Raw genomic sequence first — 25530 nt, forward strand, 5'->3', positions numbered from 1 at the left:
AAAAAATTCATTCTTATGCAATTTTTTAAAATAACGAAATCTCAAATGGTATCAACTGGAGTTAGGATCGAGATTTATGATTGTTAGGGCGAAAAAATAAGAAAACTCAAAATTAGATTACAACATCAAGAATTATTTATTATAAATTGACAAATCGCTAACCATATCTACTTTGATTTCAATCAAAATAAAAAAGTGATTTTTGAAACTGATTTTCATAGCAATCTCATCATGATAAATGATACCTTGATTCGATATTTTTAGTGTAGATTTTTCAATTGGATATTGTTATTAGAAACCATAACATTTTTCGATAAAACTGCTACATTCGTTCTTTTGAATACCATTAAAGCAGATTGTAAATTAGCTTCGTTTCGTCATTAATTACTAACTATGATTTTTTAGAATCTTAAAACTTAAAAATTGAATTTTTTTAATACTGAATGATTTTAAATTATGTCTTCTTTGCATTTTTATTTATATATAATAAAATCTCAGATTAAAGTATACTCATAAAAATTGAGCGATATTAAAAGAATTCTTGTGAAATGAACGAAATTTAGAAATTTGCAATTTTATTTGCAACCATTTTTCTCCGAGTTAGGCCCGATGGAAATTATCAGAAAGTTCAGAATTTTCGTAATAGTCCTTAATTTTTGTGAATAATTCTAAATCAAATCATGACAAAAAATTGACATTGATAAATGTTTCATGCCAAAGTGATCTGTTTAATGACTGTTGTTTTAGAAGTTTAAATGGCAAATTTCCATGTTCACTATTATTAAAACAATTCTATCTGGAGCTATACCACTTAAGCTACCGGATTTCTGCACCACGTAACCCTTTCTTTTGACACTTTTAATTTTTAATTACAACTGGACTCAAACCCTATACAGAAAAAAGAGTTATCTTGAACCAAGAAAATTTTTCTTTTTTTGATATTGATTTAAACTTGTTCTATTTTTCAATTGAAAAAAAAAAACTTACTTTCGGAATTGTTAAAAAACTCTTGCATGAAAAATAAAAAAATGCTTGAGTTAAAAAATCTATTTTTCTATGCAACTGGATAAAAAATTTTTTAAGTCTAGAGTCAAGAAAATATTTCAAGACAATTAATAAAAATTAAATCTTCATTCATAAAAAGAAATTAGTAAAGTAATTAAAATTTGTGTACTTAGATTTAAATTGAGAAGATTTAAATTAACAAAAAAATTTCTAATCCGTAAATCTAATCACGTCTTCCAAGAATTTTGTTTTATTATCTTTAAATGATAACTTGCTAATATATAAAATCATAAATTCATAGTTATATTCTTAGCTATATTTTCGAGATAAGATTCGATGTACGGACGAAATTTTGATGCCAATCGTGAATTAGATACTATTATTTTTTTAATATTCTCTGGAATTAAAAACGGCACTGCTTCATCATCACTTGAATTCTTAGAGGACTTTAGTAATATTCTATCGTAATTTTCACTGTAAATATCTTCAGCAATGGTTGAAGTGTATTTACGAAAATCAGGCCACACTTGCATCCTAATAAATAAAAGAATATTATGCAATATACGTAAATAAATAAAGTTAAATGGAACTAAGCCGTGTACTTAATAACTTTATATCAAAATTGTTTACCTATCAATAAGCTTCACATGATTCTTAGTGATGAAATGTAAAACCAATTGTGCATGTTCTTCATTTACTCGTGCAGCTGTTAATAGAATAGGAAATACCATTTCCGATGGAAAAAAATTCTCATGATCTAACATATATGCTATGTAACTGAAAACAAATAAAATTATCAGTGTTTATGTACATATTGTATCTTTATCTAAGTAATACAAATTGTACAGAAAAAAACAATATTTGTTTTTTTACTTTTCGAGTATATTGATGTTTTCCGTGCAAGCAAGACCACGTGCCATAACAAGTTTTGTTGAATAGAATATGTTTGTTGAATTCATTATTTGAAAAACTCGGTACCAAACATTTGAAGGTGCATGTCTTAAACCTTGACAAAAAACGATCTCTCGCACATCTGCGTCAACCATACATTCTTTCCAAATTTTTGGACACGTGCTAAAGTTCGAAAATCAACTGCTAGATTTACCTGTTTTAGTATAAGAAAGGATTGAGCCAGAAGGGTACACAATAGGGTTACGCTGGTGCCGCGATACCATAACCGGAGACAAAATAACCGCGGAAAAAATAACAGTAGACAGAATAACCATGTGACTAAGTATCCTGGTAACAAAATGACCAAACGACAAAATATTTTTAGAAAAATATTGTCAGTTATTTTTCAGGAGGTCGGAAAAAATATCCTCGTAAAAAATGGACTTGGAAAACATATTTCCGGAAAAAAAAAAATAAGGAAAACGGTTGACCCTAAAGGCCATCCCTGCAACTTCCCGCTAATTTCATACTTAAGCGCTCAAAATTTCACTTATTACGTTTTTGAGCTCTTCGAGCTCAAAATATAATTTTCGTGTTATTTTGAGCTCTCCGAGCTCAAAAGTCTGATAGCAGTTTAATAAATCACCATTTTCTGAATTTTCAAACTGCAATAACTTTTGAATGAATGAAGCGATTTTTACGCGGTTGGGAGCATTCGACGCACTTGTTGAAACCTCATAAAGAACACACACACACATCCACACAGACATTGACATCATCGCGATAACATTCAGGGAAGCTTCCTAGGACCTCAAAACGTCAAAGATCTGACGAGAACTCGATTTTCGAAAAACGGGGTAAAACCAATAACTTCCCGATTTTTGAAAATTTTCAATTTTCTTAGCGGGAAGTTAAAAATTCAATAAGCACGCACAACATCTATGATAACAAGGCGCAGCAAGATAATAAGCTTATCTATTTTTGAGTAAAAAGATAGAAAAACCATGATATTTTGTCATCTAGTTATTGTGTCCTCGGTTATTTTGTCGCTCGGTTGTTTTGCACGGTTAATTTATTACAGTGCTGGTAGCGCTAAAATATCAACTATTCTCTTCGAGGAGTTTTGGGCAGTAATAATATAGATAATATTATTGTTACTAGTATTTCCATTAATGTATAACTTTTCTGAAAATTTAGAAATCCCTTTTTCTCTACACGGAAAGAAATGGATGGTAGATACCACTATACCAGTATGGGCGAGAACGCCATACAGTATGGTATCGAAGATTTTTGTCCATTATTAAATTTTACACATAGATGATTCGACCATTGCGGGAATGGTAACATTGGCGATAGTTATCGCGGATGCCGCAATGCTAGTATGGCCGTCAGGCCCATACTGGCTTGCCGTATGTACAATTCTTTTGGCAGGTAGACCTAGCCTATATTGTGATATTAGCTACAACACCATTGGAGTAACAACAATGTTTATTTTATTATAGGCGTAGGTTATGTCCGAAATATATTATATAAATGAAAAATGATATTATTTCATGACATGATTGTTTTTTTTTTTATTCTTACTCTGATATGAATTGGTTTTAGTGAAGAAAAATAACAACAATCAATTAAAAAATTACAAGAATTTATGTCTGTATTATTAAAAATATGAAAGAGATTATTAAAAAAAATGTATTCTAATTAAAAAATTAAAATGTTCTCAAAAAACCAATTATCTTAAAATTTATAATTCAAAAATTACATTTATTAATTTATTAGAGTCGATTTTTTTTCTTTAATTGAAATAAAATTGCAAGTGTCAATAACTAGGCCAGTGTCAATTACTGGGTCTTTTACCTTATATACACTGATAGAAAGATTTATTATCTATTAATTATTTAATTTATTAAATTTTAATGAATACTTCTTAACATTCAATAAATATTTATTTGGAAAGAAAGTACATTTATGAATAGTTATTAAGTATTTATTAATAGTTAACAAATATTTATTAACAGTTGATAAATATTTTTTTGAGTAAATTTGGTTCGCTTAATTGCAATGTCATATGATATGAAGATTGTTTATAAACAAAAATCATCTTTATAAATTATTTGCATTAATTATATTACATTATATTAACGTTTATTACAAAATACCAAATTCTATCACAGCTCATAATTTTTTTTTATATTTTTAAATATTGAAATCATTAATTTATTTAGTGAATTGAATTATTATCATGTATTTCAGCTATAGAATTATAAAAAGTGTCAAAAGAAAATTGCTATTTTTGCTTTTTATGTAAAATAAATATTTCTTAACAGTTAAAAAATATTCATTAACTATTAATAAATATTTATTAACTGTTAATAAATATTCGTTAACTGGTAACAAATATTTATTAACATTTAATAAATCGTATTTAATAAATAATTAATTAACTTTTAATAAATATTTATTAAATTCTATGATGTTGAGAAATCATTTATTAACAGTTAATAAAGCTTATTAAATAAAAACAAATCCTCCCATCAGTGTAGTTTTGATGGTAACACAAGAGTTTAATTGCTTAACACGCCAAAAATTATAGCGGGAACCGCTAGTACCATTGCGTCATCAGTAATGTAGTATGGGTCTCAGGACCATACTCTCTTGCCAACCCACACTGAAAAAATATATATGCGCATATATGCTGACAAAAATACATATACGTCACACATATAAAATATATACTGTTTTGCCGCCAAGGCAAAAGAGAGTTGGTCACCCTGACTCTCATTACTATACTAAAATCTTAACTATACTCGAGACTCAACAAGAGTCGTTTCTATGACTGTTCTCCACGAACATGTCCAATAACACGTTTTGTAATGGCTGCTGCACCTGCGCACCATGAGCTAGCGGGAAGAAGCCCGGCCGGCACGAAGCACGAGGCGCGAGACGCCATGTGCGAAGTTCAGTTGTGTTTGGGACCTGTAACCGACACAATATACCCGCTAGCCTCGCTAACACTTAATTTCATTATTCTGTGTTTTTCATTGTGAACAATTACATAGTAATACATCCATTCTGATATTAAAGTAACTCATCTAGTTAATTAAATTCGTATTCTTTATCGTGAAGATAATATAAATTTATCGTAATTAAATTTAAACACTTTTGATAGTTGTGACGCAGCACTTTGGTGTGGCGTCGCGGCCATTGTTTTAACTTCCATGCCGTGTAATAAGACGCGTAATTTCATCACCTTTAAATGTTAGTTTAACTTCAAAATCTTCAGTAACGAGTAATAATTAATTAGATTTCGAATAAATTTAGCTTCATATTATACAACTTAACTTATATTAAAAATATTGAACTCAGTGCTTCTCACGTAATAATTATCAAATATTGCGATTTATTTAAGGTTCTCGCGAATAATGCATAATTAATAAAAATAAATTAAAAACAGTCATAATCACGAAAGAATTCAAATTGACTAATTTAAATCTAATTCATCTCAAATTAACTAACTACTTTACATTATCAGATCATAAATACTTTGATCCTCTTGGATCAACTCACTCGATCTTCCAGATCAAACACACATTTGATCCTCTCGGATTAAAATTCTCAGATCTTCTCGGATCATCATTAACAGGTCGACGGTTAACCTAAATAACCTATCGGCGGCTGAGATCATCTCTCACCCCTATTGTATCTTCAATACAATTATTTCACTTATACACACACATATTCATGTCATACACGACTGTATCTATCTTCGAGGAGTTTTTCTCTAGTCATTACTAGAATTTTCTCCCATTGGGGAATAAATTATTTATAATTATTCGCCCCAACACCGAGTGTTTTATTTTAAATTTAGAATTCCTGATCCTGATTCCTGAATACTTAAGAAGACAAAATAATTACGGAAATTCTCCTTCTTGGAGAGTTTGCGACAAAACATATACGCCAAATTCACAGATTCGGTAGAATCTGGCGCCAAGTTCCGTTCAAATCCGTTGTAAACGGAGCGCCAGACTACCGACTATGTTTACTGTAAGCAGAACGGTTTTTTGAGGCTGCGAAATTTTATTTAATTCTACGGTACTTTTTTTACCCAATTTGTTTATCATAACAGTAATTCATAATTTATTTCACCGTATTAATTAATTATATTCACTTATAACAATTTATTTACTTGAAATTATTAAATTTTATCAGCACATACTATAGCTCGCTCACAAATTTCGATCCTGACTTTTTTTTGATGGAGAAAGGTCAGCGCCACAGACTAGATAAAATAAAAATGTGTAGTAATCCTCCTATAGATAAGCAACTACAGTTAAAAAAGTAATTCACAGCTTACATTTACGGCCGCCAGGGTGCACTGGAATTACATCTACATAAACTGTAGCTTCAAGGGGATAGTTTGCAGTAAAAATGCAGTCAACACGAGATTTAAGTTGTTATCAATTGTAAATTTTCATTATAATTACAAAAATACTAAAATCCGAACAAAAACAGTTTCACTGTAAAAAGTCGCGCCAAGTCCACGTTCATAAGACTATTAGGAAAAAAAAAATTTTTTTCTTTACAAAAACATACAAAATAAAAAATAAAAATCCAAGTAACCGATATGATTGTTTATGATTTTCGGAAATTAAAAAATTTTATTGTAAATTTAAAAATAAAAAATTTTAGAACGTACTTGGTGTGCGTCATTGTGTATTTCAATTTTTTTAAAGTCCTAGTAAATAGATTTTACGAATTTCATCAAAAGTAAAATATTTTGCAACCACGCACACTAAATACGTTCTAAAATTTTTTTTTTAATTTTTAAATTTACAATAAAATTTTTTTTAATTTCCGAAAATCATAAACAATCATATCGGTTACTTGGATTTTTTTATTTTTTTATTTTGTATGTTTTTGTAAAGAAAAAAAAAATTTTTTTTTTCCTAATAGTCTTATGAACGTGAACTTGGCGCGACTTTTTTACAGTGAAACTGTTTTTGTTCGGATACTTTTTTTTTCCCCCCGTATATGCGGCATATATTTTTTTTCAGTACGGGAAACCTGCTATGCATACGCGTAAAAAATACAATAGCACCATTACTATACTACATAGTAAATAACGCCATACTTATGGGACTCGTTACAATACTGAATTGCAATATTACACATACTATTTGAGTATCGGTCTGGAGACCATACTGACATTGTGTTAAACGCTATCCATTTCTCTCCGTGTAATTATTGGCATTGACTTCTCCAGTATTAATCATCACCATCAGTATTTCGGTCATTATGAAAGTAACAAAATTCATTTGCAGTGTTAAATTATTTGCTTTTTTGTTACTAATTCGTTGCTGTGATGAAAATTTTGTTCATTGATTAGATTCTGAGGAATCATTAATAATTTCGAGCAATGCTGGATTGTATCAATGCTAACATTACGAATGTCATTTTTTTTTTTTTTTCAAATGTAAAATATATTGTTATCTCATTCTTAATTTAAAAAAAAAATGTTTAACTCCTTAATTATCAATTGTTTTTTAGAAAACTAGTTATTGCACGCCGCTAGCATGAATAATAACGGTTCTGCTTTACTATCGACTAAAAATTTTACGTGAAATTTTTCACGAAAAAAAATCGTCACTAAATATAGACAATTTATAGGTTACTATACCTAAGATAATTTCCCTGGCAGTCGCAATTTTTTTGCGATTTTCCGGGGCTTGCTTCCTTGCCGACTGTACCTTGACCAGGTCTCTGTGGTTTCCTCGGTCACTGTGCCCCTGTGCTAATGGGCGGGGTACAGGCAAATGCGGGTACAGAATGTAAGTCGGCCACAGCCGCAAAACGGAGGGTATAGTAGGTGGGACGTAAAAAATCCCATATGTCGAGGCCTTGAAGGCTGACGCGTGAGGTCCTGCTGGAGAAGAGGAAAGAGGAAAAAAAAAGCGGAGGAGTAGCTACATGATTATATAGGAGGGATAGCTACAGGAGGAAATAGCTACAGGAGTAGCTTGGAGGGGGCCTGGTACTACGAAGTAATGCTAACGCGGTCCCGCAGTATCAGGTACAAGAGAGGGGAGGGTTTTAGTGAGTAAAAATCTCACACTACCGGCAACCATCAACATCTAGCCGGTGTCTTATGAAGATTTCGCTCCTCTCGCAAAAAAAAAAAAAAAAAAAAAAAAAAAAAAAAAAAAAAAAAAAGATAATTTGCATTTAATTCATTAATAAAAAAATCTCGAAAAAGGTTGACCCTGCAGGCCATCCCTAGAGCTTTCCGCTATGTACAAGTTTAAAATGCTCGGTAAGTTGTATATGTCGTAGACATAATTTTCCAAAGCTTTGGGCTCTTCGAGCTTAAAAATACAACTTGTATACCTTTTCAAGCTTTTTGAGCTCAAAAATTTAATGGTTGTAAATACATACTTTTTTAAAAATTCTAAATTACGATATCTTTCGATCGAATTAATCGTTTTTGATGGGGCTTGCGGAATTCGACGCAATTTTTTAAGCACCAAAAGATAATTCATTACCTACCAAACAATTCAACGTAAAATTTTTAAGTTATGTTAAAATAACACTTTTTTAGAATTTTTTAAAATTCGATCTTTCGAATGATTGAACTGATTTTAATGCGGTTCGCGGCAATCAACGCAGTTTTTTTAGGACAAAAAGATGATCTCTAAATCGCTAAGTAATCCGAACAGAAATTTCGAAGTTATTTAAAAAACATTTTTTTCAATATTTTTCGACGATATCTCACGAACGAATCAACCGATTTAAACCAAACTGGCGGCGATTGACGTGGTTTTTTTATATTAAGAGCTGATTAGTACTTGGAATTGATCGGTAAAGCTGTTAAAAAGTTATTCCAAAAAAAACACACTTTCAAAAAATTTTTCCATAGTTATTTTGAAATTTCTTGGAATTTTCCCGTCTGAATCGGTTCAAATTATACTGAAAATCCGGGCCGCTGCGCTAAACGAAGTTATCGATTTCTGGCTCTGTCGAACAGAAATAATATATTACGTACCTAGGCCAGTAAAATAAGAAATGTCTCAGATCACATGTAATTGTCATCCGAAGCGAAGCTGAGGTTGACAAATATGTGATCTGAGGCTTTCGAATTTACTGGCCAAGGCCTGTATACTATTTCGGAAGAGATAATTTTTCAAGCGTTTTCCCGACTAGAAATTATATTGGGAATACCCAAGGTATACATCTGGGACCCATTGAGTTCCAATGGGGCATGCCCAATAGGGAAATCCCAATGAGGACCCAATGAAGAACCTAATTGGGAAATCTCAATTGAAAACCAAATAAATTATTGTCAATTTCTCTAGTTGGGATTCATATGGGATCTAAATGGGAATACCCAACGTGAAAATAAAAAATTTCTGGCACTTTTTTCCAGTTGGGATTCATGTGGGACCAAAGTGGGAATGCCCAATGTGAAATAACAAAATTTTTAGAAGTTTTTTCTAGTTGGGATTCATATGAGACCAAAGTGGGAATACTTAGGGTGAAAATGGAAAACTATCAGTTTTTCAATTCATCACTTGCAAATGCATTATGTGAGCTTATATTATTAGCATATATTTGCTGTAAATTAATTATAAATACAAATTAAAATTAGCCGGTAAGTATAGAAAAGAATTAGGAAAAAAATTCATTCAACATTGTTAAATAAAAACAATAAAATTTAGTTAAGCTTTTTCAAATTTTACATAACTTTATATTTTTAAAAATTTAGTTTTACAAGATTAAAAATAAATTGTAACAAATTGGGATGAATTCGAAGAAAATTTTGATCCGAATTGAAATTTAATCCCATTACTCGGAGTTTCGGAGTGAAGTAATTAAGCAATTCGCGCACGGAGTGAATCCGGAGTTTTTTTTAGCAGAGTCATCCCAGATTAATTTCAGATTAAATCCAAATACTAAGTTGTTTGACTAAAATACACTTTTATGTTGTTAAAACAAGATTCATACGTGAAATTTTTTCTTCTCACTACAAAAAAAAAATTTTAATTGAAAAAAATTTTTATTATAAATATGTAAAAATTCAATTTTCGAAGAATATCCAACTTTTGAGAAGATTCACATTTGCAAAAAAATTTATGTTGTAAAAATAATTAAAATTTTTGATGATGAAATTTTTATACATATAGGAAAATTTGGTAATTACTTACAAGTGAGGTCAACCCAAGCAAAGCTGTGTTAATTTTTTTTTTTTTTTTCATCAAATTGAACAATTGTTCGTTTTTTTTATGTACTTTAAAAAAAAATCAAAAACATCAAAAAAAGCCAAAATTTTTTCTAAATATCAAAGGCAAAAAAGCTATCGAAACCTTTATTTTTTTCTTTCACGACATTTTTTCATCATAAATGGGCCGTAAAAACAAGCAGAATCAAAAAAAAATCAAAAATGTAATTTTTCACCTAGTTATGGCCCAATATAGGGTTGACCCTACTTGTAAATAATTACCGAAAATTAAAAAAAAAAATTGCACTTCAAAACAATTTTAATTTTCTAGAAAAAATTTTTTTGCTAGTATAAGGAGGATTCCAAATCAATCGGACAGTTTTAAGAAGGGTTTACATTTTTTCTCTCTCTCGCCCTCTATTGGACAAACGAAAGTATCTCTGTCATACTTGTACAACAAATGGAATTTTAAAACGCATTTTATGCATAAATAAATGAAAATTTTCCAAAAAAGCGCTTCGATCTTCGATAGATAATTAAATTATCTATCGAAGAGCGAAGCGTTTTTTTTCTAAATTTTATCACATACATGAGAAAAACACGTTTGAAAATCAACTATCAACCGCTCTTAAGGAATTTTATTTTTGATTCTTTCAATTTTTTTACATTTGTCAGTAAACTTTTTTTTTTTTAATGTTTCAATTTTCTATTTGATTTCTACAAAAATTGTATTTTTAAGTCAGTAAAGTGAATAAATAAAAAAAAAATAATTTCTTAAATTTTCAGCATAACATGAATAATGTCTCAGTAAACCGCTTAAGTTAATGTATACGAAATAAGAATCCACTTTAATAGTACTCCTGCTTGGACAAGCGGTAACGTGAACGACTGAGGACCTAAAAGACGCAAGTTTGAGCCCAACTCACGCCAAGGATTTTTTCAATCAATAATTCCATTTCAATCTGAGATTAAATTCACTAATGAGTTCTAATATGATATGAGTATCTAATCCTGAATTATTTTTAATTTTTTCGAAAATTTTAATATTTTTTCTTTCAAAATTTAGATGGGGTTATGATGGGGATTTCCCTATTGGGACCCAAGAGGGATTGCCCAATGAGGGCCACATACACACGCATAAAAATGATTTTGTTGAAATAACAAAAGACGGGATAACTGAAAAATATGTTCCGGTAACAAATGAGTTTAGTTATAGTAACAAATCTATTAATCGCATTAACAAAATGTTTCAAGTTATACTGACAAACCAGTCTGTTAAATGACCAAATCAATTTGTTAACAATATTGTCCTAACAAAATCATTTTATTGCAATAACAAAACTAATTTGTTGCTAAAATATTTTCCAAATCAGATATCACTGATTATAGCATATTTTTAAATTATGGATTCTTATAAAATTTAATGTAACATTTAATGTAAATTTATTTGTTATTTTAATAGAATAATTTTGCTGTTTCAACAAAAAAATTTTTTATACCAACTAAATTATTTTGGCGAATCTACTTAAAGATTTTGCTATAGTAACCAAATTGTTTTGTTGTTATAACAAATCAATAACTTGCTATAACCAAAATTTTGTTATTTTAACATATAATTTGTTATCCCTATGTTAACAAATGCATTTGTTACTAGAACATATCTTAGGTTATTTTAACAAAATTTTTTTCTGCGTGCACTGATAGAAGGATTTCTTAGTATTTAAGAAGATTTCTTTGTATTTAAGAAATCATTTCTTAAACATCATTTTTTAGTATTTAAAAAATATTTCTTAATATTTAAGAAATATTTCGTAGTATTTAAAAAATATATATATTTCTTAGTATTTAAGAAATATTTCTTATATACAAAGAAATATTTTTTAAATACTAAGAAATGATGTTTAAGAAATGATTTCTTAAATACAAAGAAATCTTCTTAAATGTTAAGAAATCCTTCTATCAGTGTAGGGCTTTGCGTTACATCCCTATGTGTAGTCCCTATTGGGCGACCCAATGAGGACCCAATAAGTCTTACATTAAAATTTCTAGTCGGGTTGTACATAGCGGGAAGTTCCGGGGATGGTCTGCAGTGTCAACCATTTTCCAGATTTTTTCAATTATTTTTCATTTATAAAGCAATTTTTAATACAGCTACTTTTTCAAATTCAAAAAATCTTGGTTAGTTAAAAAATGAGGATTTAAAAAAAACGCTCTGCTATGAAATAGATAATTAAAAAATCTACTACGTAGCAGAGCATTTTTTTCAAAACTTTTCTTTGTTTAGGAGAGAAATATAGAGCTGGAATCGTAGAGACCAGCTGTTAAAAATAAAAAAAAATAAAATTATAAAAACGATAACTTCTTTCGTGTACCCTTCACATCGAGGTCTTTCGAAAGTAAAAATAGTACAAACCTAGGAGTGCAATGATTTTTATTAAAAATGTATAGGTAACATTGAAGCTTTGCAGAAGTCTCACCTAAACATTTTCCATGCCCAAAATTGCAAGCTATATTCATAATGTTCTTTCGATGCAAGCGTATGTAGTACTGTTCTTTTGGTTTAGGAGTTAGTGTTAGTTTATTGTACACATTATTTACTAACTTTTGGACGACTTGCTAAAAATAAAAAAATTAAACATAATTTTTGTATTAGCGGAAAACTATTAATTTATGGAAAAATAATTTTTTTATTATTTTCATAGAATTGTCTCAGTGCGTAATTTATCTAATGCGATGATCGCATTAACTCATAAAAAAATTACTTATGTCAATTTAAGAGGTGCTTGAGGCGCAATAATCTATTTAGGCTATTGATAAATTTATCGATATTCTACTCAAAAAAAAAAAAAAAAAAAAAACCTTTTAGGTCACCTTATCTTTTTTAGGGAGTAATAAATACAGTATTTTGTGGTTATAACATGACAATAAAATCTTTTATGATACTGAGTATTTTAAGACCGTAATTGCTATTCTTTAGATTTTTATAAATTGTTCTTGTAAGAAGTAATTTCACACCCTAAGTTAACAAAGAATTCAGTTTATATGTTGAAAATATAAAAATAAAAAATATTTAAGAAAAGTATCATCAAATTAATACAAAATGCAATACTCCCTCATGGAAATAATATATATTTTGGATATATTAAAAATATATGTCATTTTATATTTTGAATATAAATAAAATATATTTATTACATACGTGAAATATATAAAAATATATTTCACGTATATTTCAAATATATTCTAATTACAGTATTTTTGGCCGTTTTTTGTATATAAAAAATATATTTCTGATATAAGAAAAATATACTCAAAATATATTTTTTTTGTATGATAAATATGAATGTCGAATATATAAAAAATATACTCAGAATGTATTTTAAATATAAGCAGCTTTATATAGTGAAAATGTTTTCCAGACTATATTTTTTATATATTTTAAATATAATTAAAATATACTTAAAGCATACATGACAAAATTGACAGCCCGAGATTTTGAACCGTACAAGAAACTGGCGTAGTTTAAAGTTTTCCGGAACAAACATTGTAACCATGCACTGGCAAATGTTCTCAAGTTAACAAAATCCAAAAACTCGGGCTGTCATTTTGTTCTATAGACTTTAAGTATATTTTAATTATATTTAAAATATATAAAAATATAGTCTGGAAAATATTTTCATTATATAAAGCTGCTTATATTTAAAATACATTCTGAGTATATTTTTTATATATTCGACATTTATAAATATAAATATAATTTATCATACAAAAAAAATATATTTTGCGTATATTTTTCTTATATCAGAAATATATTTTTTATATACAAAAAACGGCCAAAAGTACTGTAATTAGAATATATTTGAAATATACGTGAAATATATTTTTATATATTTTACGTACATAATAAATATATTTTATTTATATTCAAAATATAAAATGACATATATTTTTCATATATCCAAAATATATATTATTTCCATGGGGGCTACCACGAAAAATTTTGTAGTTACTGGAACTGAATAGCTACTGATATCAAAATATGATCATATGTATATGGGGTATTCCATGCCAAATTGACCACTTTTGAACCCGACCCCTTTAGATTTAGCTAAAACTTTTCTACTCTTTTCTACCCTTGGAGAAACATTTTTGAGAATTATTTATCCAACCCAAAAAAAGTTATAAATTTTTCAAAAAAATGGCTTTTTTATTTTCAAATAACCATAACTTTTTTAGACATTGACCTTTGGGTACCTTTGTTTTAAAAAAATCTTTGTTTTTGAATGAACTTTTCGAAAAAATACACAAAAAAAATTAAATATGATCAATTCTATAAAATAATCGGTTTTTTTGAGCAAAATCGTTATTTTTTCGAAGTTGGTCACTTTTCTTTTTATTTTTTTTTTTCTCAAAAAAAACTTCAATCAATTTGACAACTATTCCCACTCATCCCAGACAGGGCCGATTTTTTTTTATATTTTTTTTATTTGATTGAAAAAAAAATTGTAAAATTTTCTAAAATAAAAAAATTTTTTTTTTTCAATTAATTAAAAAAAAAATATAAAAAAAAAAATTAGAAAAACGGTTGACCCTAAAGGCCATCCCGGCTACTTTCGTAATTAAGCGCTCAAAATTGCACTTATTACGTTTTTGAGATCTGTCAGCTCAAAAATTTAATTTTCGCGTAATTTTGAGCTCTCCAAGTCTGATAGAAGTTTAATGAAACACTATTTTTTGAATTTTCAAACCGCAATAACTTTTGAATAAATGAACTAATTTTCACGTCGTTGGCGGCATTCGATGCAGTTTTTCAAATTCTATGATGTATAATTTGGAACACAAATTGATCAGACTGGAAATTTCAGTGTAATTAAAAAAAAGACACTTTTTTTCGTCAACGATAACTCACGAACGAATCGACCGATTTTGACCGGCTTGGTGGCGATCGACGTGGTTTTTTGATGTTAAGAGCTGATTAGTTTTTTAAATCGATCGATGAAGCCGTTTAAAAGTTATTCCAAATAAACCACATTTAGAAAAATTTTTTTTCGTAGTTTTTTTGAGATTTCTTAAAATCTGCCAGTTCGAATCGGTCCAAACTGTATTCAAAATCTGAGTTCAGTCAAGCCCTTTCGAATGATGCCAACCGCGATGGAATCGGTCGAACCGTTCAAAAGTTATGAGAGGTTTACATACATTCACATACACACACACACACACACACACACACACACACACACACACACACACACACACACACACACACACACTCCTCATAGACTTGCGTTCCATCGAAAGAAGAAGAGCAAATGACAACAACTAGAAGAAAGGTAAAATAACACCTTAGCTACCAGAAGAAAGAGCAGTAGCTAGATCCTCCCCTCACGAAGTAATGCCTAACGGCGGTTTCCATGAGAGATTAGGGGAAAGAGGAAAAGGGGTTTAGGGTTTAGTGGGTAGGGACGCTAGCGTCGAGTTTTAGTATGACACTGCGTCGAGTCGCCACATATCCAGGCCAAACAACTATGCCTAGAATCCGTAAAAAGGATTCCCCCCCCCCTTAAAACAAAAAAAAAAAAAAAAAAACACACACACACGCACGCACACACACAAACACACACACACACACACACATAGAGAGACATAGATAGACACACACAGACACCATTGCGGGAATAGTCGGAGAAGCTTCTAGAGACCTTAAAATGTCGAGATTTGATGAAAACTCGATTTTTGCAAAACGAGGAAAAACCAATAACTTCCCGATTTTTTAGAATCTTTGATTTTCTTAACGGGATGTTAAAAATCGGCTCTGTCCGGGATACGCGAGTATAGTTGTCAAATTGATTGAAGTTTTTTTTGAGAAAAAAAAATTAAAAAAAAAAGTTATAAACTTTGAAAAATGAACGATTTTGCTAAAAAAAACCTATTATTTTATAGAATTGACCGTATTCAATTTTTTTTTGTGTATTTTTTCGAAAAGGTACCCAAAGGCCAATGTCTAAAAAAGTTATGGCTATTTGAAAATAACAAAGCCATTTTTTTGAAAAATTCATAACTTTTTTTGGGTTGGATAAACAAATTTGAAAAAATTCTCAAAAATGTCTTTCAAAGAGTAGAAAAGAATAGAAAAGTTTCAGCTTAATCTAGAAAGGTCGGGTTCAAAAGTGGTCGATTTGGCATGGAATACCCCATATATATCTAATATATCTCTAATAAATACGTACGTCAAAATATCGTTTATGTCTTGCAACATAAGTAGAACCCAACAATTTTCTTAGTTTCATCAGCACTTTTGAACCCGCAAGCCAAGGAAAATAATCATCTTCAAATTCTAAATAATGAATAAGACTGAATAGAAAATCAGTGTGAACATATCCAGCAAGAGATAATTCAAAAACATCGTCTATAATTCTCATTCTTTGCAATTCACCAATCGCTTTTGTATTTGTTTTCAAAATGTGAATGATGTCAGACCACCATGATTCGGGATAATTCACTCGATAAGCAGCTATTAAAAAACATTTATAATTATCAATCACTAATTATTAACTTTATGCAATTAGAATGCAATAACAGTGCGTAATTAGGGATATTTATGATGAAATGAAAAATATCCAATTTAATCAAGAATTTTTTATATTAATCATTATCCAAGCAAATATTGTTTTAATAGAGACAAAAAATTGAAACTGTTACTATACACCAAAATAAAATTAAACATATGAATCGGAAAAAATATACCATAGATAAATTTAATTTTTTAAAGAAAAAAAAATGTTCTTGTACTCTTTTATTAAAAAATATATTATTTCGATCAAAATATCTGAGAATAACGTTTAATATTTTCAGTATTGAATATGGATAATTACAGTACATTGATAGAAAATTTATGTTGACTCAAGAGATATTTTCTTGATCTAAGAATTTATTTTGGTGGACAAATGATTATTTTACTTTAAGAATTTTTTGTCTTGATTTAGATTTTCTTAGCATAAGAGCTATATTACCTTCAATCGATACATTTAAGTTTTTCAATCAGAATAACATTATCGTTTAAAAAACTTAAAATAATTCATCAAAGTATATTTCAAAATCTAATTAGTCTTTAATTGTTATACCAAAAAAAAATTATTTCTTGGAAATAAGTAAATTAATGACTCAAAAAAAAGACATTCTTAACACAAGTCGGTAACATCTTGAATCAATGTTATCGCCTATCTTGAACCAAGAGACAAAAATTCTTGAAAGAAATATATCTATATCTAGTTATAGAGTTCAAGTTTTGAAGAAAAAAAGTTTCTTGAATCAAGATTGTTTTCCTATTAGTGTATGATTCAACAGTTAACACGATTTTAGATCTTGAATACCAAATGTACTAATTATAGCTTAATCGGTCAAATAAATACTATTAAATACATGTTAATAATACTAATATGGCCTGATGAATTTATTCACGGCTCATAGATAATTTATCGATCAAAGGTAGTATTGAAAATTTTCGACAGAAAGCGCATGATCGTTATATTTTCTCCTTACGAGAGAATTGAGTTCAAAGGGTTAAGATATAAACTAAAAATCATTCTTAAACTCTCCTGAGGAGCTTGTCAGACATTGATTTTAGTTTAATAAACCACTAAATTAATTTTTGACGTGATAACGTCTTATAAATTGATGAACACCAACAACACACATGAAAAAATGTCGCGTTCCGCTTGAGCCTGTGCGTGCAAGCGAGAGCGCACAGCAAGTGATAGAAAGGCACGATCGGCCGAAGCAGTGCGGCCAGAGCCGAAGTATTGGCTTGTGACACATATATATCTCTCTTCTCGCGTGACGCCAGAGCTAGCAGTTCGAATATTGTTCTATGACTAATTGTTCGTGAATATTTAAACAAATTACTTAAATTAAATTTTCAAAAACTGTAAATAATATTTGAAAATTAAAAATTAATGTTTTTAACCAGTTTTAAAAATATTTATGCCAAATTATATCAAATTATTGTTTTTGATAATATTAATAATTATTAGTAGTTAATATTAATTATGAATAAATAAATTGATAATAATTATAAACGATAAATTAATAAAATAATAAAAAATAATTAATATTAATTATAAATAATAATAATTATATCAATTATCAAATTATTATATCAGTTTTTAATTATCAATGTATTAATAGTATTAAATTACTTATTTTTTGTTAAAATAATTTTTAAATATTTAAAATTTTTTAATTTTCAAATACAAAACAATGATAATTCAGTAATAATAATTCAATTCAATTTATAAGAGTATACAATTTTTCATCAATGTTTCTTTATGCCGTTATCACGTAAAACTATCGTCCGTAAACCGACTTTACAGATAACCAATTTTTTTTTATAAGACATTTTTTTAATACTCGTTTCTAGAAAAAATTGAAAAACTGGTAATAAACTTTTCTTGTATTTCTATAAATGATTCGGGCTGGTTATATATGATCTGATCATATTTGGCGATATCGTGAAATTTTTTTACTAGTATACTAAAACTCATCGGTCTTATTACTTAACTATAAGGTAAAAGCCCCAATAGATGATCACGTACCAGTATATGATCACTCCATGTATTTGTATATCAATATTCACAAATATAAGTATACAAATACATGGAGTGATCATATACTGGTACATGATCATCTATTGGGGCTTTTACCCTACTTCAATCATTTAAGTTGGTTTTTATTGATAGGAAAAACTACCATTTTTTGTCGATGTTTTACTAAAACTGTTCTTAAATATTAATTAACATCAAGCTCCAGGAATAGCTAACTTTTAATTGACCTTATTATCCATGGGTGGATTAAATTTAACGATTATTTACCTGTAGAATAACTGTCAAGTAGACAGCGTTGTATTTCAGTAGCGTTTACCATGTGATTATTATTATTTGAATACATCCATATATTGTAGTGAGTAGTATTCATTGGAATGACGTATTTACAACGAATCAATATTGTCCAATTGTAATGCTTATCTTCTGATGAATGGATCAAACTGTATCTCTCCTAAAAATTTGAATGTTCTCTACTAAAAATCACCTTCTAACATGGGCTGATTTTTTTTACCAAAAAGTTCTTTATCAAATTACCTGGGTTAATTCGGCAAATGCTTCATTTTCATCTAAGTTAACATGCAAAATTGGAGTCCCACGATTTTTGTACCAATCTCGCACCAACTTCTTTAATCTTTTGTCAGCTAAGTGCTTAACAAAAGTAGCAGGAGTCGGACCAAAGTGTTTTTCAGTTCTATAATTTCAAGAATAACCCCAATTATTTAGCATGTAAATGTTGAATCCCGGAAAAAATAAACCCGAAAAAATTTTAAAATTATGAAAAATTCATATTATTTCATTAAAACGATTATAAAATAAAAATTATAATATTAATAATATAGTATATTATACCCGCTGCGCTAAACGAAAGTGCCGCTTTCTGCCTTCGTCGAGCAAAAAAATAGTATACACTCCACGGAAAGTAAATAAGAAAGCCTCATATCACATGTTTGTCAACCTCGACTTCGCCTCGGCTGACAATTACATGTGATCTGAGACATTTCTTACTTTACTTCCCTAGGTGTGTAATATACTATTTTTGCTCGAAGAATCAGAAAGCGACAACTTCGTTTAGCGAAGCCGGCCGAAAGTTGACGCTTTCTGCCCGTCGAGCAAAAAAGAGATTCTTTTTTAATTTTTGTAACAAAAAATGGAGCGATAATTCTGGGGGTGCTTGTTTTTCAGGAAAATTGTGGGTATGATACAATTATTATTATTATTATTATTATTTTATAATAATTTTAATGAAATAATACGAATTTTTCATAACTTAAAAATTTTTTCCGGTCAATTTTTTCGGATTACCATAAATGTTACACGAAATGTTTTGCTTGTAAATGTACGAACTAAAAAACGAGCACCTACCCACGAAATAAGAACTGTTTTACCAAATTGCCAATATCTCTGAAGTCATAGTACTGATGGACCATGGAGAGGATCGTTTCAGTCTGGTAAGTGTGATAGTCATGCCTCCTAAAATACATCTTATCATGCCAGGTATCAAAGAAATAATATGGCAATGTTGCTGAAGGTCGCATATCACGTTCAACTCTCGTCCACAAAAGTGTTCTGGCTAATGACATGTCGTGGATGCGAAATGAAGGTTCTAATTCGTCGAGTATAAAGTTTGCTACGTAATCCGCGACGCCGTCATATAACCACATATGTGACCACAGTTTCGGGAAAATCATTATTCCGATTACGTGCTGTGCAGCAGCACGGGTTATATCTGTTAACATTTCCAATCTGTCGGTTGTTGTTGATTCATCTTCATCAAATAAAATGCGTGTGTCCCTTTAAGAATGATTTACTTTAGCCTACAAATGAACACTTTTTGATTTCAACGTTTATTTTGTTTCAAAATCAATTATATACTGATTTTAAACATTGAAAGAATTGATACCGAAATAAAAAATTTAGCGAAATTTTCTATACAAACATAGTGTTGTAAATACATAAATTCATGAAAAATACAATCAATTGACTAAACAGAAAATCATGACTCATTGGTTACTCGTTTAATTGTAAAGAGAAAATTTCGATCATCATTTTCTCCAAATTTTTATTCATCAAGCAGCCATGCTCAATATATGTTTGTAAACAGAGTTTTTTAGAAAGTCGATGTATGAATGTGCTTCTATTACTTGTAATTAAACTGTTGCAACACGTGAGCGAATTTAAATCTCAAGATTAATCCTATTCGCAAGAAAATTTGAACAAACATATCAAAAATTGAATTTTAAATAAAGTTCATTTTTCAGATTAAAATTCATTAATAAAATTTCGTTATTATTACATTTGCTTCTGCAATTTAGAGTAGACCGGTTTTATTCCAATTAAAGTTTTAATCAAAATGATCAACAAATTAAAAATAATATATTTGATCAATAATTTTATTATAACATGAAAACTTAAGGCATGCAGATTTGGATTAACCAAGCTTTAATTCTTATTATTATCATTATCATTACTCTTCCCTTGACACAAATCTGATCGATACGCTTTCTACAAATATTTGATTTAAGCCTACAAAAAAAAATAGTATAGTTACCTAAACAAAGAGATACCAGGCGCAACATAAAAGTCTGCCACACGTGAGCTCGGAAATGGTACAATATTCATTGGGTCAACTGAATAGTATGTGTCGGTGATATTCGTCATCCATCTATTACTATAAAGGCTGTATCGGACAAGCGGATCCAGAAGTTTCATCACAGTTTTTGGTGGGTACCAAATAGTCATAAAATCTGCTTGAACGTTTCGGTAAGCCCATATTGCAAAAAAGACATGATGCGCTTGGATATGAGGTGTCCGCTCAAAAATTGATATCGAGCTGTAGGTATTTATCTGTGTAACTGATCTCAATGATGTTCCAGCCACTAACATATATTGCGTTGGATGAATGATAGTCAAGTCAAATGTTGATGTATATTTGACTTCCGTCAAACAAGGAAATAAACGGTGAGCATGGTTTGGTATTAAAATTGTTACAAATAAAATTCTGTAAAGATTGATTATTAATAAGTTTTAAATAATATTTAGTACCGTTTCTGATTAATTCAACGTGAATTGATAAAATTTATATAATAATACCCATCCATGCTCTTATCTTCAGGATGATTAAACCCGCGATGATCATCAAATTCTCGGGAAAAATAAAGCATGAGTACGTATCGCGATTTTGATATCACGGTAAAAAACTCATCCATGCGTATTTCGATGATTGTTGATACGTCCCCACTTGTTATGATATAATCAACGATGTATATTTGCTTTTCAGTCTGATTAGGATAGATACGAAACATTCTATCAAGCATAAGCAAATAATTTTGTTTTAATTTAAAATTTTCCGTTGATTGTGAGAAGTAAACTTTTTGATTACTATAGGATATTTTAGTATTTAGTTAGATTAGCACCTTATAATGGGAACGTCAAGGTCAAACAATTTGGTTGTCTTAAAATGTCTTTATTACAACCATATTGTACTCATGAGATAATATGACGACATTTTCCTTAAGTTAGTTTACCAATTAGACATGTCTATTCATACGTAAAAAAATGTTGATAAATCCACGCCATGTGAATGTAAGAGCCTTTAATCCACGTTGCACGGATGTAAAGGCCCTTATATTTACGTGGACTGGATTTATCAGGGTTTTTTACGTGTGAATAGCCACGTTTTTATCAATTATTAAATATTTAAGTTATTTAAGGAGCAAAGTATTTTTTTTGAGTAAACTCACCGGGTTTGTTCCTTATAAATATTCATTTTCGGATCAGCATGTATTGTAAAAGTGTCAGCTCTACCTATTACTTTCATTGTTATGTTTACTTGACCGTTGTAGATACATTTCTTTCTACAATCATTTTCTTCGGTAAATGCGAAAAGCAAATTATAATTTTCGGGAATTATTTTTGCAGATCCAATGGATGTAAGAATACTCTGAGAATATTTTAACAACAAGAAAATTATTACAAACAAATTACAAAATTTACTGTAACACATTATGGCTATATCTTCTGGAGTGTAAACTTGGTTCAGAGTTATAAACGTCTATTTATATTTTTTACGCTTTTATAATCAGTGTATGATTGACATATCTGACTTTTGTAGTATGATTAAAGCTGTAAATATTAATCCTATTAAAGAGAATGAAGTTATTAATGCATTTTATAAGCAAGTTTTCGTTAAATAAAAATAAAATGAGCACAGAAAAAAAGTTAAGTAAATAATTCACAAAATTTCAGTCTTGTTTCCAAATATTTACATCTCTCCATTACCCAAAACATATATATATTATACCCGGGAAAAAAAGTTTAGATCTGCTCTGATCAAATCAGATCAAATTCATCAGATCTGAGCAGATCTGCATTTTGGCCAGATCTGTCCACATCAAATTTGATCGGTTCAGATCTGGTTCGACTGAAACAGAATCAATTTATAAAAAAGTTTATAAAATAAAAATAATAGTAAAATTTATTTTATTTCTACTTGCCAATTAGAAATTATGTATTTTATATCAACTTTCCATGATTTAAAGTCGAATTATCGTTGAAAAACAATTCGCAGTCATCGCTGAAACCGAATATCGCAGTCATTTTTGCGAAATCTCGGGCCATCTATTGTTTATAGCCATTTGTTTAAATAATTATTTGAGAAATAATTTTTTTTGAGATCGGATATTTTATTTTCAATATTTGAGGCAATTTTTAGATGAAAATTACTTTTATAAAATTTACCGTAAGTTGATAGTTTCTGAGTTATAAATTTTTGAAAATTGAAAATTCTTGATCTTCAATAATTTTGATGATTAATTACAAATAAATAAATTACTTAATACCAGGTTTCATGCACGTGATTGTAAAGAAGAATACTCAAAGTTTCTATTGAAACAACGACATCCGGTTAAAATTTGTATTAAAAAAAAAAAAAAAAAAACGTGATCAAAGTTAGTGCATTTGTAAGAACTATTTATTAGAAAATAAAGTATAAAAAGTCGTATTAGGTGACTGAATGGTAGTTACGGACAATGTCTCGGATAGCTTAACGGGTAGAGCCTTTGGCGCGCAACCAAACGATCCGAGTTTGAGTCCCGGTCTGGGCAGTTCGAATTATTTTTTCGGTTACCGAAAATTCCTACTAAGGTCCCCCCTCCGCCCTTTATCCTTTATTTCCCCAGTTCCCAAAATTTGTCTTTAATGACAAATTTAGCTATAAATTATGGCTAAAAAAATTTTATTGTTTTCAATAGGGTAGAGAAAGATACCAAAATTTCAGAAAAATCGAAAAGGGTCGGGTTCAAAAGTGGTCGATTTGGCATGGAATGCCCCATATATAATATAAATAAATATATTTTTTTTTCTTCTATATATAGATCAAATTTAGATATAATTGACAGACTAAATTCTACCATGCGTTAAGGATGACTTATTTTAAGGATGCAAGATTATGTCCAAAAAATAAAAAAAAGTTGAAATTAATTTATTATTTAATATTTCCACGTCGTGCATTTTATTTTTAAATACTCAAAATTACAATATTATGTATCTGCATAAGTTTACGTTTTATAGAAGTTGCAAAAAACAAAAAAAATTTTTTTTTGATATTAAAAATTTTTAACTTCCCGCTAAGAAAATTGAAAATTTTCAAAAATCGGCAAGTTATTGTTTTTACCCCGGTTTTCGAAAATCGAATTTTCATCAGCTCTCGACGTTTTGAGGCCTTAGGAAGCTTCCCTGACTATTCCCGCGATGGTGTCTGTATGTCTGTATGTATGTATGTATGTATGTGTGTGTGTGTGTGTGTGTTTTTTTTTTTTTTTTATAGAGGAGGTAAAATACATTTACGTATGCCAGGACTTAGTGTTGGAGCCAGGACTAGGTATTGGTGACTGGATATGTCGGACTCAGAAGTCAATATTTATTTTGCAACAATACCAACTAAACATCCTCCTCTCTCCTTTCCCCATAGATGTTACAGGGAAAACTGGATCGGGACCGCGTTAGCATTACTTCGATCCAGTCCATGTTGTGTCTCACAACACCTACTTCTTGTTACTACTGGTTTCTAATCCCTTTCTGCGATTTTTTCGTTTAAAAGGCACTGCGCGTAGGCTGCGACAGTTGACCAGTTTTCTTCTTTAGTGATCATGCAGGTTACCAAGCTCTCAGGGGAGAGCATTGTGCCTATTGTTTCTTCGGTGCTGATTCTGTCGTCCTTCTACCGATCACACTCAAAAAATGTGTGCTCGGCGTTGTCAATTTTGTCGGGGCAGTATTTGCACGTCGGTGTGCTGAGCAAACCGATCTTGAAAAGATAGGCATTGAACTGCCCATGTCCCATCAATAGCTGGGTCAGGAAGAAGTCCGTGTCCCCGTGCTTTCGAGAAAGCCAGACGTTGATGTTTGGGATCAGGCGCGCTGTCCATCTGCCCGTCTCTCCAGATGTCCATCGGTCCTGCCACTCTTGCTGCGTTTCCGCATTTATCCTCGTTCTTGCGTCCTTCATGTTTTCGTCACTATCTTTAGCGTCATAGAGTTTAACTCTCTCGAACGCTAATAGGTCGATGGGCGTGGCTCCCGCAATGACCAATACAGCCGCTTCGGAAACTGTGTGGTAGGCGCAGGCAACCCTGAGAGCGCCTCGCCGCTGCACTGCCGCTATTTTTCGTCGGTAGGTCTTCTGTTTCGATATGTCTGCCCATATTTCTGCTCTATAAAGCAGTACCGAGTGGACTACTTCTAGAAGAACTCTTCTCTTTTTGGTTCTTGGTCCCATAGGGTTGGTCATAATTCTTGCTAGGCTAGACACCGTCTTGCTGGCTT

The 25530-nt window shown here is 30.0% G+C and overlaps 1 protein-coding gene across 1 annotated transcript; it reads right to left on the bottom strand.

Annotated features, from left to right (window-relative positions):
* Positions 1-1234: 1234 nt before the first annotated feature.
* Positions 1235-22711, bottom strand: LOC123265802 (thyrotropin-releasing hormone-degrading ectoenzyme-like). Its single transcript, XM_044729718.1, has 11 exons — positions 22449-22711; positions 21799-22011; positions 21257-21706; positions 20071-20499; positions 19243-19399; positions 18976-19159; positions 16336-16619; positions 12522-12724; positions 1879-2079; positions 1636-1782; positions 1235-1539 (listed from the first exon to the last, which is right to left on the bottom strand). Exons 1-11 carry the CDS (start codon positions 22709-22711, stop codon positions 1293-1295), a joined length of 2778 nt encoding a protein of 925 aa, XP_044585653.1. The 3' UTR covers positions 1235-1292.
* Positions 22712-25530: the final 2819 nt, after the last annotated feature.

The sequence above is a fragment of the Cotesia glomerata genome, linkage group LG5 (assembly GCF_020080835.1).
Source record: "Cotesia glomerata isolate CgM1 linkage group LG5, MPM_Cglom_v2.3, whole genome shotgun sequence".
Taxonomy (NCBI): domain Eukaryota; kingdom Metazoa; phylum Arthropoda; class Insecta; order Hymenoptera; family Braconidae; genus Cotesia; species Cotesia glomerata.

Bases quoted from the DNA above. Each gene is read 5' to 3' on its own strand.
- LOC123265802 (XM_044729718.1), bottom strand. From the start codon at position 22,711: ATGTGTTACAGTAAATTTTGTAATTTGTTTGTAATAATTTTCTTGTTG. The intron at 19,400-20,070 runs GTAGGTGCTCGT...TTGAAATTATAG, and splicing joins AAACAGTTCTTATTTCGTGG to AACTGAAAAACACTTTGGTC. The intron at 2,080-12,521 runs GTTTGTACTATT...TTCGAACTTTAG, and splicing joins AAAAATCATTGCACTCCTAG to CACGTGTCCAAAAATTTGGA.